At 29.0% G+C, this 19,504-nt stretch overlaps 1 protein-coding gene across 6 annotated transcripts in view; it reads left to right on the forward strand.

The window, feature by feature from the left end:
* kis (chromodomain helicase DNA binding protein kismet) overlaps positions 1-19,504 on the forward strand; it is a 235,158-nt gene that overhangs the window by 42,902 nt on the left and 172,752 nt on the right. For 5 of the 6 annotated variants that reach the window (XM_075358465.1, XM_075358467.1, XM_075358469.1 and 2 more), the window contains 5 exons: positions 2,586-2,765; positions 5,248-5,571; positions 10,958-11,066; positions 11,672-11,842; positions 17,976-18,755. In XM_075358465.1, coding sequence (XP_075214580.1) covers positions 2,586-2,765; positions 5,248-5,571; positions 10,958-11,066; positions 11,672-11,842; positions 17,976-18,755 — 1,564 coding nt within the window. The remainder of the gene's footprint in view (positions 1-2,585; positions 2,766-5,247; positions 5,572-10,957; positions 11,067-11,671; positions 11,843-17,975; positions 18,756-19,504) is intronic. The other variant, XM_075358466.1, reaches the window with a different exon arrangement.

Here is a 19,504-nt window from a genome sequence, read left to right on the forward strand (position 1 = left end):
ACATATTATTATATATGGTCAATTGGGGTAGTTTACATTACTTGAAGAATATTGAAAATTGTTTCATGTATATAATAGATCATTATATGTAAAATCAATTTATATATCTTTATATATATATATATATATATCTTCTGTGCGTGTGTATGTCACTGAACTTCTCCTAAACGGCTGGACTGATTTTGATGAAATTTTGTATGTGATTCGAGAATGATTTAGATTCACAATTTGATCTGATAGAAAATGTTTTTTTAATTAATTAATTTATTTATGTGTTGTTGTTGAGGTTAAGGTGGTTGCGATGTTTAAGGTTCACAATTAAATCCGGTAGGCAGCGCTGCGATCGCGTTTTAGAATTTTTTAAAAATTTTTGGCATATCAGTCAGAACCGGTAGTTGGTGGTGCGATCGGATTCTAGGAATTTTTTTATTTTCTTATTTTTCGTATATCGGTTACTTGCATCGTAGCTTAATGTTGTTATTACATTGAAATTCATATTTTTAACAGTTTACTGTGTTTAGAGAGTAGTTTGAATTAAATCCGATAGGTAGTGCTGTTTTTTTGCCATTTGGATTTATTTACCTTTTGACTTTTATAAACTGATAGGTTAAATTTTGTGACGTTCCTAATGTTCATTGTTTTTAAGGTTTTATGAAACTTTCAATTGTGTTCATTTAATTTGTATGTATACTCAAATCTAGCAATAGCGAAGCGTTGCCGAGTCTCTAGAATTGCGCGCTTATTGAGAATATTATTTATTTAAATAACGTTTTAAAGTGTAATTAAAAAATATACATTGTGCAAATTTGTAAGATGCAGTATTGACGTGAGTATTTTACATGATTTTTCTTGAATTTTAATGATGTATACACCTGCATTCAATAACAATCAATTTAACCTTCAAATTTAAATGGTCAGTTCTTATTTGATTCTATGCAACTTATGAAGTATTGAACGGCTCTTTGAAAATAAAAATGTCAGTTTGTAAAATAAATTATAAGATTTATAAAATTAAAATATAATTTATGTATAATAATTATAGTTTAAAGTATATTTAAAAAATTGAAGTTATAATTTTTGTAGCTGATTAATTTTATAAAAAATTTTCTAAAATTGTTTTTAATTTACAATTATCTAAAATTTGGTAAATAGATGTTAAAAATAAAGAATGAGAAAAATGATAAAAATTTCGATTAAATTTTAACAACGTTGCTTTTTTTACAGTGCTTTAATTTTTTATTAATTGATTAATTAAGCTATCACATGGTTATGAAACTTCAAAATTATTAAATTAAAAAAAATGCAGGAGGTACTTTTTTAAAATGATCTTAAGTGAAAATTAGAAGTAACGTGGATGAAAGTTTAGGCACTTACGTATTAACGCCACCGCAGCTACAGCTTTATTTAAAAACTAAGTAGTCAATCGGATTTCGGTGGAAAATGAACAGTTTCTTTATTAATTTTAATAAATGGTTTAATTATATAAATATAATTTAACCAAACTTAACCTACGCTCGCTAACCTTGACTAATTAATACAGTAATTTTTTGAGTATTTATGTAATAAATTCAGTAATTATTGCAATTATTATTTAAATAATCAAAACACTCCTGTTAATTAGTTAAGGTTAGCGAGCGTAGGTTAAGTTTGGTTAAATTATATTTATAAAATAAATAAATATAAATAACCATTATTAAAATTAATAAAGAAACTTTTGAATCTATGTTAAACTCTATATCAGCCCATTTTCCACCAAAATCCGATTGACTACTTTGTCTTTAAATAAAGCTGTAGCTGCGGTGGCGTTAATACGTAAGTACCAAAATTTATTAATTACACTAATTATTAATTTTATGACTTCGATTTTCATTAGATATCTCAACATTTAGTGAAAATAAATATTAACCATACCACACATAATTAATCAATAAACCCATTGCAATAATACAACAATCACAAAAAAGATAATTGTCATACTATTAGTCATATTAATGAAATTTCGTTCACATTCCTGCTAATTTTAACTTAAATAAGTTACTTATATTTATGTGTTGTGCATTTATTACAGAACAATGCCACATCAGGACAACGTCTGTCGGGCCCGCTAGTATATATATAAAAGATTATCAAGTTTTTGGGTTGTAAATCCTACCTTGATGGCTAAGTCCTTTGCCCTCGCAAAATATTATTACAATTCTATTTGTGTTTGGGGATTAATGTTATTCAGCTTGTATATCGTGCTGCATGTTTGACAGTAGTACAAAAAAATTTATAAACAAATAAAATTTGCCAATTTTATAAACAAATATGACAAGATTTAAAACATTTTCAAAAGACAGTAAAGCTCACTTACAAATAAGGTAATTCCTACTAATAAGGTATAAAAAGTACAATTTTGTGAAAGTTTTCAGAACTGAAAATGCCTCTTTTGAGTTAGTCTTGTAAGGTTTACTGTGTTGTTTAGAAATTCATGTGTACGAGACGTGAGTTTATTTGTTCATTAAAAATTAATTACAATATTTTAGGTATCAAATGAATTTCATCTGTTTGTCAACATTATTAACATATTCATTTTTTTATTGTAGGAAACCCAGAAAACCTAGGGAACCTAAAGCACCAAAGGAGCCTAAGCCACCCAAAGAGCCTAAACCACCCAAAGAACCTAAAGCACCGAAAACTCCTAGAACACCGAAGATGCCGAAGGAACCGAGGAGAAAGAGGCAACCCAAAACACCTGCCGACCCCAATGAAGTTAAACCTAAGAGGTAAAATGGAAAATTTATAAAATATTTTAGACACTATGATGGATATAGGACACAAGTTTTGAGTTGTAGGCAATGGGTGGGTAGTATACAGATGGGATGTAAAGAGAGGAGGAGGTTTGCTTAGCAATGGTTAAGCTGTTCAATACAAACAGTTTTGTTATTCTGTGATGTGCCTATGTATCAATAAATATTTAGATATCGATAAATAATTTAAAATAAATTTTGTGTTGTTGGATTCTGATGAACTCATCAATAATGAAATTATGTGTATTCATTTTTATTGTTTTATAAAAGTATTTAAAATTCTTATATAAGAGTATTGATTTCTTTATTAACTCATCATAATATTAATATCTTATATGTCTGCTAAAATAAAAATGTGTATAATGTGTATTAATGCTTTTAATGTGATATACGCAATTTGAAAGATTTTTTACTTATGATGGACCACACAAATAGTATAGTATGTGTAGTAGTAATATTTTGTTGGCATATGTATTATTACAGTTTTATCTAAATAAGTAGAGAAGTATAATCTAATACTTTGTATGTATACAAGTAACCAAGTAGTAAGAGTGTGTTATACAAGTAGAAGGCAAACAGTTTACAAAACTGTAAACTGTTTTGTAAAATTTACAAAATTTTCAGTAAATGTTAGTTACATTCATTATTTAAAAAAAAATGTAATGCTATTAGTAAAGTGCATAATACATGGTGTTATCTAATACATTTATTAGATCATTTGCCTCATTTCAGTGTGACCTAGTTATGAATAGTTAAAATTATTTAATTTTAATTAAATTAATAAATTTAATTATTAAAATTATTTTAATATACAGTTGAATATAATGGCTGGAATATTTAGAGTAAGTAAAAATGACTTATATTTTCCCATAAATATTACTTAATAAGAATAATTGAGTCTTTTCTGTTTCACCCCTCATAATTTTTTTAAGAATAACCATTTAAACTCATTGTTAAAAATAATTGTTATTTTTTAAATATTAAAGTAGACATTGTCTACTTTTTGACATTAAACATTAGATGTAATAAGTTATTAACAAAGACCACTTGAGAGAGGTCCAATATAAGCATTATCCTTACGATTATAAATATAATAAACCAAACTTAACCTATGCTCGCTGTAATCTTGAATAGCAAGCGTAGGTTGTTTGGTTAGATTATATTTATAATTTCTCTGGAAATAATAAGTTTAACTAATTTAAACCTGAAACATCACTAATGTGTAATACATAACGTAAAAAAATCATTGTGGGGGAATACAGAAAAGACCCGAATCATTTTTATTAATATATGGCTCTGAAAATTATGGACATGGAAACCGTAATATGCTGGACATTATCAGTATAACTGATTTATATCACCATTAGTGGTTTTAAGATAAGTGGATTTTTTGTGATTGATAGCACATTCATCCATGTATTTAAACAGTGTACCTTAAATATAAAATTGTGGTGTGGTGGCTTCTAGCATAGCTCAAATAACCATTCTTAATCAAAGTATGTGATTCTAAAATCATATTTTTAATCTGAATTCATATCACAAAAGGTTGATTACGGTCAGCTCTAAATAAATGTAGTATCATCTAAATTAGAGAGAATATCTGCTAGTTTGCGATAATGTTACAGAATAAAATGTAAAGAAGTTAATAGAAAAAAATTATGCTCTGTTTCTTGAAAGAAGCCATTTTAGAGCCATTTGATAGAAAAAAAATTATATATTCTAATACACTGACTTATTTTGTCTTATTATGACAAAATCAATTTATATAAGAAAACCTGAAAAATTTTGATTTCGGAATGTAATGCAAATGCAAAATGTGTAACTTTATTTAGTAATATATTAAAAATTATTGTACAAGTACGTATGACTAATATATGTAACAAAGAGTCGTCTTATCTTGTCATTTTATTATTGTTATGAATTTTTGTGATTGCTCTTTTCTATGTGAGTGGCCTAAAAAGTAAATTATTGGTTCTCAGAAAAGATAGAAAATTGTTTTCTTGTATATGTATAATTTTGAGTAACAATGGGATGGAAAAGAATTTTTGTGGGAAAGAAGAATTTTATTAAAACTACAGAGAATTTTGTTTGCATGTTAATGAAGAATATCATTCCTTTTAATGAAACAGGTGTGTACTTATTCTTTGCTTGCATGAAATTGTATTTTTTCTTAACAAATAGAGAAAATTCCTCTTTCCTTCATAATTATATTTTTATTCTATTGTTAATTGTAATTATCTACTACTGTATATCAGGTATATAATTATGGAATGCATATTATGGAAATAATTACAGTTTTTAATGTCTTAATAAGAAAATATGCATTAAGCTAAGATAAGATTTACTTATTATTACTTACTTTTTAAGATGCATATTTAATAATTAAAATATCTTTAAGTAAAATTAGGTTTTTTTTAATCAGTTGAATTTATATGTAAGAAATTGATGGTATTTTCAGAAAAAGCCCAAAGAAAAAGAAATTGCCTGAAGGAGAAGAAGTTGAAGGTGGGAGCAGTGCAGTATCAACAGATACAGGAATTGAAACGGCGACAGGAGAAACAACTGAAGGAGAACATGTGGAAGGTAATGAAGAAGGTGGTGATGTGACTTCAAAACCAGCTGTAGCTACACCTGCTGAAGAAGGTGCTACTGCTACTGTTGCTGTAGAACAACAATCTGTTGAAGGAGGTGGTGAAGGTGTTACAGCTGTTAAAGTTTCCCCAAAAAAGGTTAAAAAAGAACGAAGATGTAAATCTCGCAAGGGTGGCGGCAGCAGCGGCAAGTGAGTATTAAAGAAGGTTAAGATAGATAAGATATTTTAGATTCTATTATTTTGTTGTAGTTACAGTTTTGCAAAATTAATATAGGAAAAGAAAATTCAGTTATTTCTTTTAAATCACCTCAGTATTAAAATAAATAAGGTATTTTAGTAGAGGAATGATAACTGTTATTATTCTATTCCATTACAAGTTTTGTTTATTGAAGATATAAGACATGGTTTTGTTGTTTTTATTTTAGATAAGATATTGTATCCATATCGTTATGCGAATAATAGCTCAGTTTTGCCCAAAAGGAGGGTTCTCAATCTTGTGTGATTTTTTTTTGTTGTCCCTGAAATGGAATAGTAGTTTTCTGTGAAATCCCTAGACTCATTTGGAAGCAATACCCCCCCCCCCCCCTATCCACATGAAGTGGTTCAATATGACATCACAGATCTAACAATGATTTGACAAAATAATTATCATGGAAGAACTGATGAAGGGAAAGGTGTGACTAAGATGATGGTGGAAATCAATCCACAGTGAAGGCTGCCTCTGATAAGAAGAGTTGCAGGAATTTTATTGTAACATGTAATTATTCATCAGCCTGTGTCAGTAAACAGAAAATTTCAAAAACCAGAGTGGGTATTTTTGTTGTCTGTATTCTCATATCAGCTGGTATTGTATTGAATGAAGAAATTTTGTTGGTTTAAGTGTTTAAATTACTGTATCTTGTTTTTATCTCATCTATTACAGCCATCACTAAAGTACTGTGTAAAGAGTATAATAAAAATTTTTTAAAATGTAAATAGCTCTGTGTTTATAAATAATATATTTAAATCCCTAAATAGATATGCCTTTTATTTGAATTCTATTTTAAATCTTGCATTTTAAATACATATTTATAAATAAACAAAATTATGTAAACCTTTTTTTATACTTAAAAATAAAAAGTTGTATTTGAACTACCTGTTAAATTATTTTTCCATTTGTTTAACTTGCACATTTGAAACCAAGCCCATTACTGGGCTAGGTCTTTCCCGTAATAGTTATTGCTTCCCTGACCATTATTCACGTATACCAGTTTATTCCTGCAGTTTCTTTCAAATCATCTACACACTGTTTCTTCTATTTACCTCTTTCCCTATAGAAAAAGTTTCCAAAATGTAACTTAATGCTTGTTTTGTCCACCTCCTATGTTTCAACTTTGCCAGGTGGCCAATCCATTTCCACTTCCACTTCTTGATTACTTTACACCTACCACTCCATTTTGTTGCCTTTTCACATTTAACTCTTCTTTCCTTTTCATGTCAAGAATGCCATTGTTGTTTCACTTTCACATCAAGCATCCACTGATGTAGGGTAATTTATAATTTTTATGGACTTAGCAATGTCAAGTTTGTGAACCATATGTTAAGACAAGGTGTTACATAAAAGAATAATAATTTACTCTGTATACTGTTCTCACCTGTTACTTATTCATAATGAATTAAGAGACCAGTATTTTTTCCAAGCAGCTGCTAATTTTCTTTTGTTTGTTTGTTCAGTCTAGTTCAATCTTCATTTGTTCAATTTAGCTATTTTCCTTGCAGTTTTAATTATTTCTTTACTCCTTAGTAAGAGTAGTATTTTTATCATTAATTATACTGATAGAAAAAAAATTCTTAATGTTCCTCTAAGTGTGATACAATTTCTTGAATTGCTTTTTTGCGTACATTGCAGATTTCTAAATACAAATTTTCTATCACCCTTAGTTTTAAGTAAATTACACTTAAAAAAAATTAAGGGAAAATATAATTAAAATCTGTAAAATTTATAATTTTGCATGGCCATACCTGTGTTAAAATGATTTCGCTGATGCTTTTCTTTTATAAATAGCATCAGGCACATCCTGAATTAATGTCCAACAGTAATCAGCTGGCATTTTAGTATTCAATTTCCCTTTATAACGGCTTTCCATCACCGAAATGTCTTGGTGGAAACACGCACTGTGTTTGTCACTTATGTCTCTTAGGTTGTCCATGAAAAATACAGATGTGAGTGGAGGAAATGTATTTTCAAAGACATATTACATTCCATAGCTCTGTATGAAGTAAGAAATTGATTAACAATATCATGGTAATTGTCAGCTTTTTGTTTGGCGAAAAAACTTTTGCAAACGTCTTTAAATAAAGTCCAAGCTGCACTTTCTACATTATTTAACATTGAATTAAGCACATCATCTTTGACCACCTCTCTTATTTGAGGGCGAACAAATATTCCTTCTTTAATTTTTCCTTCACTTACATCTGGAAATTTCTGCCTGATGTATAAAAATCTGGGAGTGTCCTTCATAGTTTTTACAAAATTGTTTATTAGTCATAGCTTGATGTGGTGAGGGGGTAAAAATATTTTTTTTTGGGGGTTCAACTAAGGTACATGAATAATATTTTTCTCATTTGGAGTTAAGTTTTGTTTCTTTCACTTTTTGGTAACAATGTTTATCCCTAGCTCGGCTGCCCCATTCGCAAACAAAACACGTGTACTTAGTACAGCCTAACCGCATGCCTAACAAAACAGCTATAACTTTCAGATCACCACATAATTTCCAGCTATGATTTTTATAATTTATTTTTTCAAGAACGTCTTACATCACATTGCATGTCTCTTTCAAATTAATACCATAAGCGATAGGTATCAAAGGATATTTGTTACTGTTGTATATTAGAACCACTTTTAAACTAGGACGAATCTACGAAAAGGCGCCAGTCCTCAAGTTTATGAACTTGTCCTAAGTGGAATATAAGCTCACCAGTATTTGTGCAATAAACCAAATTATTTTCATCAATAAAGTACTGAGAAAGTTATTTTTGTCGGCTTTGAAAGCCCAACATTTTTGAATTTTTTTGAAGTAAATTCCTATCTTGCAGTCTTGATCTTAACAATTCAGCTTGATTTTTTTATAAATTTAAATCTGTAACCATGTCATTTAATTCACCTTGTGGTATAAGTAGTGGCATATTGGAAGATATTCAAAATCAAAATCATTGTTCTCTTCTTCAGTACTGCGCAATTCATCATCACTACTTTCGAAACATTCATTCACAGATGGCTCAGGAACTGGAATAATTTCACTGTGAGGTACAGGCCTGATTGTAGATTGCAATGAAGGATATTTTACAGTTGTTTAGATTTTTTAGAAATTCCAGACCCATATGTTAAACAAAAGTAACAATTGTTACATGATCCTTTGGTTGTGAACCAAACCATAGGTACATGTTTGTATGTCATAGTATGCGACTATGATATGATTTAATTCTTTGTCTAGTGTTGTTTATTTATAGGTTACAAATTATTTTAACAAAGTTAAACATAAAAAAATGAGCTAAAAAAATATAATATAGGAGCTTAAAATGCTAACTATATGTTGAAAAATGAAAAAAATCCTTTCATTAAAATTTAAACATTTTTAAAAAATTGTAGGTGATAGAAATATCCTGAGTTCATATTCGTTTTCAGCATCAAAAAACAAATTATTTAGGAGGAACATTTTGGGAGTTAAATATTCTGTATAGTAGTTGGTGGTTTATGGAATAAAAAGCTCTATGATCTATAAATGCTATGTAACATGTATTTGGCATTTTATTGATAAAAGCTATAACGTTCTCTAAAAGAAAAAAGTCATGATGGGAATATAACAACAAAATGCTGGAAGTCATTGTGAGAGGAAAAATGCAAATTTTTGTTTACTTTTGCTGCAGGCAGTTTCAATTTTGGTACATTGACTTGTGTGTATAGTAGCTGTATGGTAAAGAAAAAGTGCTGAAATTCTCTACAAAGCCTTGGAGTGGTCAACAACTTAGTCAAATAACAATGAATAGCAACTGTGTAATGCTAAATGAAGAGTATCACTTCTGAACAAGAAAATATGAAGGTGAAGAAATATAAATAAATAATAATAAATTGTAAAAAGTTTTCTGGTAGTTCTGGATGGTTAGATATAAATCTCACTACGTATTTAAAGTTAGCTTTTTGTAAGTGGCTTAGCTAAATTTAATAACCGGTTTTTAAAAAAAATACCACAGGATATGTGTGTAGTGCCTATGTCATTGGCCTTAATTTCAGAATACCATTTGCATTTTTGGTAAATCAAAAATATAGGTTCTTAGTTAAAAAAAAAGCGTTACAAAACGATCAGTCTATTATACTCATTTAGGAAGAGATTTGAGACTAATTATGCCTACCATTAATTAAAAACTACTGATACATAACATAATCTGAAAAAATGATGGCTGTTGACTATTTTGTTTTTAAGAAAGATTTCATGAGCAATTTGCTCTATTTATTGGTACTTTAATTTTAAACTGAATAAATTTTTTTTCATCTGGAATATCCATACCCAAAACCATTTCAGATGTCCTGCCTGCGTTATTTTGTAATGAATAGTTTTACTGCTCTTATAAATTGATTACAGAGTATATTCATCACGTAGAATATACCAATTATTAAGTAGATTTTGATGTCTTTCAAAATATTATTGCTTTACTAATATTATGTAAAAAAAATATTAAAAATGTTGTAAAATATTGATTTGATTTACAACTCACCTAAGCATTAAAAGGCATTTCTCAAATTGTGTGCTGTTCAGTTCTGTATTTGGTGATGGATTTGCTAATTTACCTGTGTACTTAAGTGATATCAATTGATGTGGTCATTGCAACCAGTTAATTCCTGTAACTGTTTGCCTACTTTTGATAAATTTTAACATGAAGTGAAATTGTAGCCAGTATTAGCATTTAAATCTAAAAGAAATAATTTATAAATGTGGCTTTGGTCATTTTAATGCTTTTGCCTCACCTTTGGTTCTGTGATGCTACTCCCAGAGATATTTCAAGTGCTGTAGAACATCAGATTGTTAGTAATATTATTGCTTTAAGCCTGCCCAAGATGCACCGTTGAAAATGTTTTTTACCTGTTAAAAATTTCTCTTTAAGTTTAAATTTGGTTCAGCTTGATTTTATTTGTTATTAAAAATGAATTTTTTTTAATAATATTTAAAAGTAAAAATTACATATTGGTTATTACGTGATGTGAAATGAAAGTAGCTTACTCTTATTACTTATATCATTAATATAATTAACTGAAATAAAAATCTTTATACATTTCATGTTCCAAGTTCTAATTAAATTAGATCATTATTTGAGAGCATTGAGTAATGTTGTTAGAAAGGGAATTTATTTTTAATGAGATAAAGTATAAAGTCATTTTCATTTTCTAAAATAATGTGACAAAGAAAAAATTGAATTTAATGATTGCTGATTTATGTATGGTTTTTTTCTAATGAAGTCATTAATGTGCAGTATTTCAATTTTTACTATTAATTGATTAATATTCATTACTCTTATTACTTAACTTAGTAATTTTTTACAGGATGGTGGTATTAAAACGAAAGAAAAGTAAAATTGCATTGGGTAAGGAGTCTGAAGGAGAAGATGGTCGTGAAAATGTGGCTGCTTCGCCAGATGCTGATGATAGCAATGTAGGTTCAACTACAATTTTTTACCTAATTTAAGTACCAATTGTTATTAGTTTACTACATAAAATCTGCTTATTTTATTGTTTAGAAAAATGAAAAAATTTAATTAAGCTGTAATGTTCCATGAAAGGATTTATTAAGCATCTCTTAAGCACTGATATTCTGCTTTAATCATTTACATATTCATTAAGTAAAGCTCATAAAATTTCCATTGAAATCTTTGTAGGCATCATATAACTTATAAAATTAAGTTCCTTCGCTTAAATAGCATAACAGTGCTAGAGGTACGTGGTGTTATCTTCACCAACCTGCGTAGATTTATATTTATTTTGGCCATAATATTATCTTCTGATCATAGTATAGTTACCTCTTTCATCTTTTCATTTCAAACATCATTTCATGTTATTACAGTTAATTTACTCAGACCTTTCATCAGTTATGTTTATTATTTTGAGAATTCTGTAAAACAAAAGTTAAAATGAGTTAAGTCTTGTTAGCTTTAATGAAATTTATGTTGGCAAGTTTCACTCTTTTTGTTTTTTTTTATTTTGCCTTCATGTTTTTTAGGACTTAGTGTTTGGTCATTATGTTCTTGTTTGAATTTTCAGAAACGGAGATCTGCACGAAACACACAGCGCAAGAAGTATGTTGATGATATTATGTTAGCAATATCTGATGATGAGTCGGGTAAATCTGGCTCGCCTAAACTTGATGCACCAAAGAAATCACCTGATGGTGAAGTTGCTGATGGAGCTGTGAAACCTAACTTTGTTTATATTGTGAGTACTATATAATTATTTAGTTCAATTAACTAATTAATTATATAATTAACTATTTTATCCAATTAATTATATAATTATTTAATTGAGGTTTTTTTATTATTATAGAATTATATCGAAAGTTATCTTTACTGTAACCTTTTTTATGTAATTAGTGGAATTTCATGAAATTGTATATCATCTCTTGTAAAGTAATTCAAGGTCAGTACCAATTGAATTTATTGTATTGGAATCAACAGAGGGCCTGTACTGTAAGATGCTTTTATAAAAGAAATGCTTAGTTCAGTTAGATTGTGAAATTATCTGCTGTACTTCAGTAAAAGCTGTTACCTAAGAAAACCATTAAAAGTTTTGAGTGGTAATTGGTAAAAGTGCACTGCTTGTTGGACTATTTTAATTTTAACTGTAATCGTAAGCTCTGAAGTATGTTTAAACATCAAGAAAAGCAGTGATAGTAATGAAAATGAGTTAAAAGATAATGAAAAATGAAACTGTCGGACAAGTAGTGAGGCAGTGATGAGTGTTTTTTTTCATCTCTAACAATTTAAAATTTTATCAACTTTTTTTAGAGTTGATAAATTATACTTATCATGGCAAATAATAAAATTATAAAAAGTATACAAAGTCAAATGCTAATAGTAACAATCATTGGTAAAACAAAAGTTGTTTGTTATTACCTGGCAATGATGGAGAAATTATGTAAATGAGATGATATAAACTCTTTGTATTTACTGTAATCATAATTCTGTAGTGATACTGTTCTGTTGGAACATGGAAAAGTGCAGTAAAAGAAATAAGTAAATAATGACAACTGCTAATGACATTGTTATTAAGGATTTCATCATCTATACCTTAAATTATTTTTTTAATATATAATTTTACTGTTACAGAGGCATTTGTTGTAACAGGAAACTAGTTTTATTTTATTCTCATCATTAAATGTGGATGTAAAAATTATGTATCATATATATACACTCTTCTCAATGTTTTCATTGTCAAAGTCAGGCTAAAAAAGAATCTTCTTTGGTGCAGAAACAGATGGTAGTTACTAGCACTAAGTTAGACGGAATTAAGTATGATCCATTTTTTCACAATCAAATAAGAGAAGAGTAATTTGATTGGAGCAGTGGTGTGGCACATTTTTATGATTAACAAAATTCTGCAACTGAAACTGCTGTGCCTTGGGTTCTGAATAATCATATAACACAATTTCTTCAGTACCTCTACACTAGGAAGTAGCAGATATTAAGCCTTAACACAAGAATTTAACACAAATTATATATTCAAAAAAAAAATAATTGCATGTGATCTTGAGGATTGATATTGGTTGAATTTGTTTTTACCATGATAAAATGTGATTCCACTCTGTGTCTAATTCCACATAAACACATGACACCTATCTAGCCATAAAATAGTAGAACAATATGGAAAGTTTTATTGGTTTGGTTTTTTCGTATGGAAAACATGCCCTGCAACATGATCACAACCTAGATAGTTCAGATGGTCAGACACAATTTCATAGAGAAGTGTGAGAAGATAAGCATAGTATAAAATTATGAACCCTTTGTTCCCATGATGTTTTGAGTTCAGCACTACACCAAATCGTTATTAATCACACTCTGCCAAAGATGGTGTCTGCTTTGTATGGTATTGTGCACATTTTTATGTTCTGTATTAAAGTCCTTGATCTTTTTAGTTTCTCATGAGATTATACAAATCTGTTGATGATTTCAGCTAGTTTCATGTTTCTTTGTTTTAATAAACTGTTTTCTTTATGAAAACTGTTTCACAGAGTATTTCAAATCTGAACTCTGATCAACAATGATGTATTTCAAATCTGAACTCTGATCAACAATGATGTGAAGTAAATTCAGTGAGCATATAAAATGTTGATTGCTTTGCTGCTGCAAAGACATTCACAAACTGTATTTACCAAATAAATAGGTTCAATACAGTTCTGAGATCTCTGAAGTAGTGAATTTTCTTGCCAGAAATAAAACAAGGGCAAGAATGTGATTTGGTTTCATCTATAGCAAGCCCACTGGAGAACAGACTGTATTATTATTATTAAAAGATAATGGAGCAGTAATCATAGAAACCTTGTTTGTTTATTGAGAGTGGTTGTAAAATATTGGCATAGAACAGAGTCATTAGAATTTAAAAGTTTCATCTACCAGAAACTGGTAAAAGTGAATGTGGGACACTGCTATTTATGGAAGATAACGACACAACTCTTTTTCGTAACAGTTTCCTAGTAGTTAATACTAGATCTTTATAACTGACATGGTTGTTCATGGTATGTATTTGTTAGTTCAACTAGTATAAGCACAGGTTTCCTATTAATTACTAGATGTTTATAACTGATAGTTGTACATGATATGCATTTGTTCAACTAGTAAAAGCACAATTAATCATGTGCATCAGATTTTTATTTCAAGAATTAAATTCAGATTAATCAGATTTTTTTAAATTCTATGCATCAGATTTTTATTTTAAGAATTATTTTATCTGACTGACTTCGTCACTACTATGTGGTATGTTTGACCATTATTTGACCATAATTTCTTATTTCCATGCATAATTGATTGATGTGGTGTAACGAAATGATCGAAGAGTTAATGGATCAAATCCTTGGTTTGATGCAAAGAGAATATTAATTTTAAAATCTATGGGTTAATGTTCTGTCAGCAATGTTCATTAATCTTTTTAGGTTATTATTAAAATTAGAATTCACCAAAAAAATGTTCTATATATTTACAATACATTTTTTCTTTTTTGAGTAATAGTCTTCTGATTTGTAATAAAAATTACAGAAGTATTACAAGGTAAAAATGGTAATTTTTCTAATAACCATTTGTTATTAGAAGATAGCCTTTATTACAGTATGTAACTATGATTATAGATTAAATTTCATGAAGATTAGAACAGTTGATAAATATTATAATAAAGTGTGTCACAAGTAGCCTGTATTTTATCATACAAATGGTAAAGTAATTTATTATATTCTAATAGCTATACTGGGGAACAAAAAATGACTATTTTTTTGTCCCAGGAAGAAAATAAATGATTCTGATAGTATTTTTTCTCCTGAAGTCAAATATTATATTGGTTTTTCCTTATCATGCAAAGTTTCCAGTAGACAGGCGTTTATAATTTCAAACATTTTAATAATTTTTGCATTCTTAACTGCACAATATTCAATCACTTGACTCACTTAGAAAGTAAGAAATGACAATTTTCTGCTATATTTTGCCTGTGGAGCATCCCTCTTGATGGTCCAACATTAATTGGCCAGTATATTAGGATTCCGTTTGCCTTTATACCTCTTTTTCATAGCTGAAATCAACTGATGAAAGTGTTCTTCATGCTCATCGCTCACTGCACCAAGATTTTCCAGGAAAAAATCTAGGTGCGAGTGCAGGAAGTGTACTTTTAAGGACATTACAACCTAAATTTTTATAAGATGCTATAAGATCGTTGATAATATTATGGTAATTTTCCGCCTTTCGATTTCCCAAAAAACTGAGGTAACATTTTTGAATGCTTGCCAAGCTGCTTTCTCAAGTGGATTCAGTCGTTTTTCAAACGTTAATTTTTAGTTTTTCTTCAAACATTTAATTTTTGGATCACTAATTTTAGGATACTTCTGTTTACGTACATGAAACCAGGAGTTATTGTCCATGGCCTTAATGAAATTCTTCATTAAACTTAGTTGGATATGTAACAGAGGTAGATACACATCTTTCGGTTTACACAATGGGTCATGTTTCACATTTTCTGTTCACGAATGAGCTATTCGCGTTTAGGCAATCCTTTTCTAATGAAGTGATTTTTTCTGTCCCTACTATCCCATTCACACAAAAAACAACAGTACTCTGTGTAACCAAGCTGCAGACCAAGAATAAGTACAATTACCTTCAAATCACCACAAATATTTCATTCATACACTGCATATTGAAGCTTTTCCAACATAAATTTAAAGTTTTCATATGTTTCTTTCATACTAGCAGAATGGGCCACAGGTACTGATGGGAATTTATTGCCATTATGCAGAAGCACAGCTTTTAAACTAACTTTAAAGGAGTCTGTGAACAAGCACCATTCTGTTGGGTTATGTTCAACAAAGTACTTCCATAAGAGAAGAAATGTAAGCTACAAAACAGTAAGCTATTTTCTTCAGAAAAATAGTCTTTAAATTCAGAATGACGATTATAAGTACATATCTTTGTAATACCATGTATCAAATTTAAAAAAATATTCTTATTTCTTCTACTGTAGCTAGTTATACTTTTCCACACTGTTATTCTATTATGGTCTGTAAAAAGGCCTCTATCAAGAATAGACAGAAAATGGGAACATGTCACATCAGGCAATTCTGTTTTTGGGCCAGGATTACTTGTAAACTGAATCAGGCATTGACATTTGTTTTCATTCCATCGTGAATGTTGAGGCTTGACAATGTTGGGTTGAGGTGGTAAAGAGCTGGAACTCGACCAGGATATAGGGGAAGTAGGCCTATTTACTCGAACTGGCTGCAAGTCTTTGTATTTAAGGGGTAAATCAGGGGGAATGACATCAAGGAAGCCTGATAGCTTTCTATCTAGATCTGGCAAGTATTGCTGCTTGTATGTATCTGTTCATTACCCTCTTCTTTCAGCGAGTCTGAAGAAAAATGTGAAAATAAGAGCTTGTCTTCGGAATTCCAGCAATCTGAAATACATGCTGGAATAATATAATATAATTCTTCATCAGCTTTAATTTTATCTAGTTTTCTTTTGCATGAGCGGGTTTCAGAATTGGAAGTCTACAATTTCATTCTGAAAAATAAAATAAAAAAACTAAAGTAAAAATTTGCGTTATTGATATTACAAAATTATAAGCATTTTTAGCATGCTATAATATTACGTTCCATTTTTTAGTTTAATTTAATTTTTTAATTTTAAAAGTTCTCAAATGTAAAGAAAAAACTAAACAAATTAGATTATAATTATTTCAATATGAATTTCATATTTCAATATGAAATGAAAATTTGCATTGAAAACATAGAGTATTATACTTAACAAAATTTTTTTCATGAAAAATGAAATTTGTAGTTATGGATTAGGGCCTAAAAAGTTCACATAAAAACAATTTTCATAAAACTATAACAAAGTTGTGATTGCGTAGTTTTATAAGTAAACTAAAAGTTTTTATATGTTACTGTTATACAATTCCAATACTAAAAAAAATTTTCTAGTTTTGTGTATTCTCAGAGAAGAATTAAAAAAAAATTATTTTCTAAATATTTTTTGTTTCTAATAAGTTAATATATTATACATTAACAAAATCCAAATAGAATTTAACAAAAATTGTATTAATCTGATTTTTTTGTAAAACAATCTTCCAGAATTTATAAAAAAAAGATTATGTTGAACAAAGCTGTATGTATATAAAACAACAAAAAAGTAAAAATGTGTACTACCCACCAAACCCCCATAAATTGTATTCCCTCTTGAAACTGATATGCTTGTATTGTAGAAGACTTTGTTCCATACAGTAAGAACCTCAGTTGCTAAAAGTTTACTATTGGGCAACAATTATGAAATAGCCTCCAGGCAGACTATTTCATTTTCTAGTGAGTTATCTGTATAACTAAGGTGCTTTACTATTGATTTATCATACTGTTATTTTGTTTTTTCATGTCAGGCTTATTTATTTTTATATTGGGTTCTGTGAGTTATAATTTAGTAGGTATTATCTTCTCTCTTTATTAACATTTGGTTTTAATTCAAGTAATTTTATTATGAGTTTAGTACAGAATTTTATTTTTTGAAAGTTACATTTAACCATGAACTTTCAATTATACAACATTTTGTTACAAAAAAATATTCTGTATTAAACTAATTGTGAAGTTTAAAAAAATACATTTTAAAGATTATTAACTAAATTGCAGAGTACATTCCATGTTTATGTCATTGTGTTAGTTTCTTTGTTCAGATGAATGCTCTGCAGGTTTAATCTTATAAGTGAACTTATGTTCAGTGAAGATTTGTTGACTGCAAATTTCAGAATTTAAACATAAGGAATATTAAGTAATATTATATTTAGATGAGTACTCTTAAAATAATTGAGCTTGAGACCAATACAATAACAGTTTTCCTCTGTGCAGAATACTACAGATGAAGACTCCATGGTTGTGCAGTACATTCTAGCAGCTCGTAAAGGAAGACGAGAAGTAAAACTAGATGTTGCTGATAAACCGGCTGAAGAGACTAAATCCAGTGATATACAAGATGTAATTAAAGAAGAAAAAATTGGGGAACCTGAAGAAAAAGAAAACAGTAATGAAGGGAAAATTGATGGGGAAATTGAAAAGATAAACCTACATGTTGAAATTGCTCCAGAAATCAATAGTTCTGTTAAAATAGATCAGAGTGAATGTATTAAACCTGAAGTTCCTCAACCTGTAATTACGCAGTCATCAAATGAACCTGTTGTAGAGTCTAATTCTAATAATCAGCAGGAAGAACCAGCAGTGCTACTACCACCACCATCACCACCACCGCCACCACCATCACCACCGCCATCACCACCACCATCACCACCACCACCACCACCTCCACCATTACTATTACCACCATTACCACCACCGCTGCCACCACCACCAAGTAATGATGTTAATGAAAATAATACAGACATTGTTAAATCTGAAAATAGTTCTTCACCTGTAAACAAACAAGGACCCGTTAATACAAATAAACCTGATGGTAAATATGTTGAAGTGGAAGAGTATTATGTTAAGTATAGAAACTTTTCTTATTTGCATTGTGAGTGGAAGACTGAAGAAGAATTGTATAAAGGTGATAAGCGTATTTCAGCTAAATTGAAAAGGTTTAAACAGAAGATGGCGCATCAGACTAATATATTTGAAAATGTAAGTACCATTTTAAAATACTTTTTAATCTTAAGTATTGATTTTAAAAACTGTTACAGCAATTTTAATGTACTAAAGTAAATTTAATTTTTCTGTGTTTCTGAACACAAAATATCTAATTGTTTATTAATTGAATGTAGATATTTTTATATGCAGTGGGACTTTTGATTGCTTTGAAAAGCAATATCAGTTTTTATTTTATTGCCATTGAATATCACTATTATTGGATGGGTGTAAGTTGGCTAATATTTACTGCCCATCTTATTTGTTTTTTTTTTTTTAATTAACTTAATCTGTTTTGCCATTTCGTAAAGCCTAAACTTATCTTAAGCCAGTGTCATTCTATCCTTACTTCACATTTTATTTTTCAGAATGGTACTTGCTGGTGTAGAAATTGTCAGATTGTTAAGAAACCAGTTTGTATCAAATTGTCCAAATCCACTTTGTATTGTTGCAAACACTTCATTGCAGTATTTCATCCATGTAAAAGATTTTTTAAAATTATTTTCATAGCTTGCTTAATTGCTGAACTCTTCCTATAGGATTGTTAATTTCTGAGAGGTTTAGGGAATTTTAGGAATAGTTTATTAGCTAAATGTAATTACACATAAAATTTTCCTTTTTGCACCAGAGTGTAAATTAAGTAGGTAATTATTTTCATTAGATTTCATTTTTCTTACCAGCATTGTTCTTTGTTCTTTTTACTTTACAGTTATTATTGGCTATTTTACTATTATTGCACTAAATGA

This window comes from Lycorma delicatula, chromosome 2, assembly GCF_047948215.1.
Source record: "Lycorma delicatula isolate Av1 chromosome 2, ASM4794821v1, whole genome shotgun sequence".
NCBI lineage: Eukaryota > Metazoa > Arthropoda > Insecta > Hemiptera > Fulgoridae > Lycorma > Lycorma delicatula.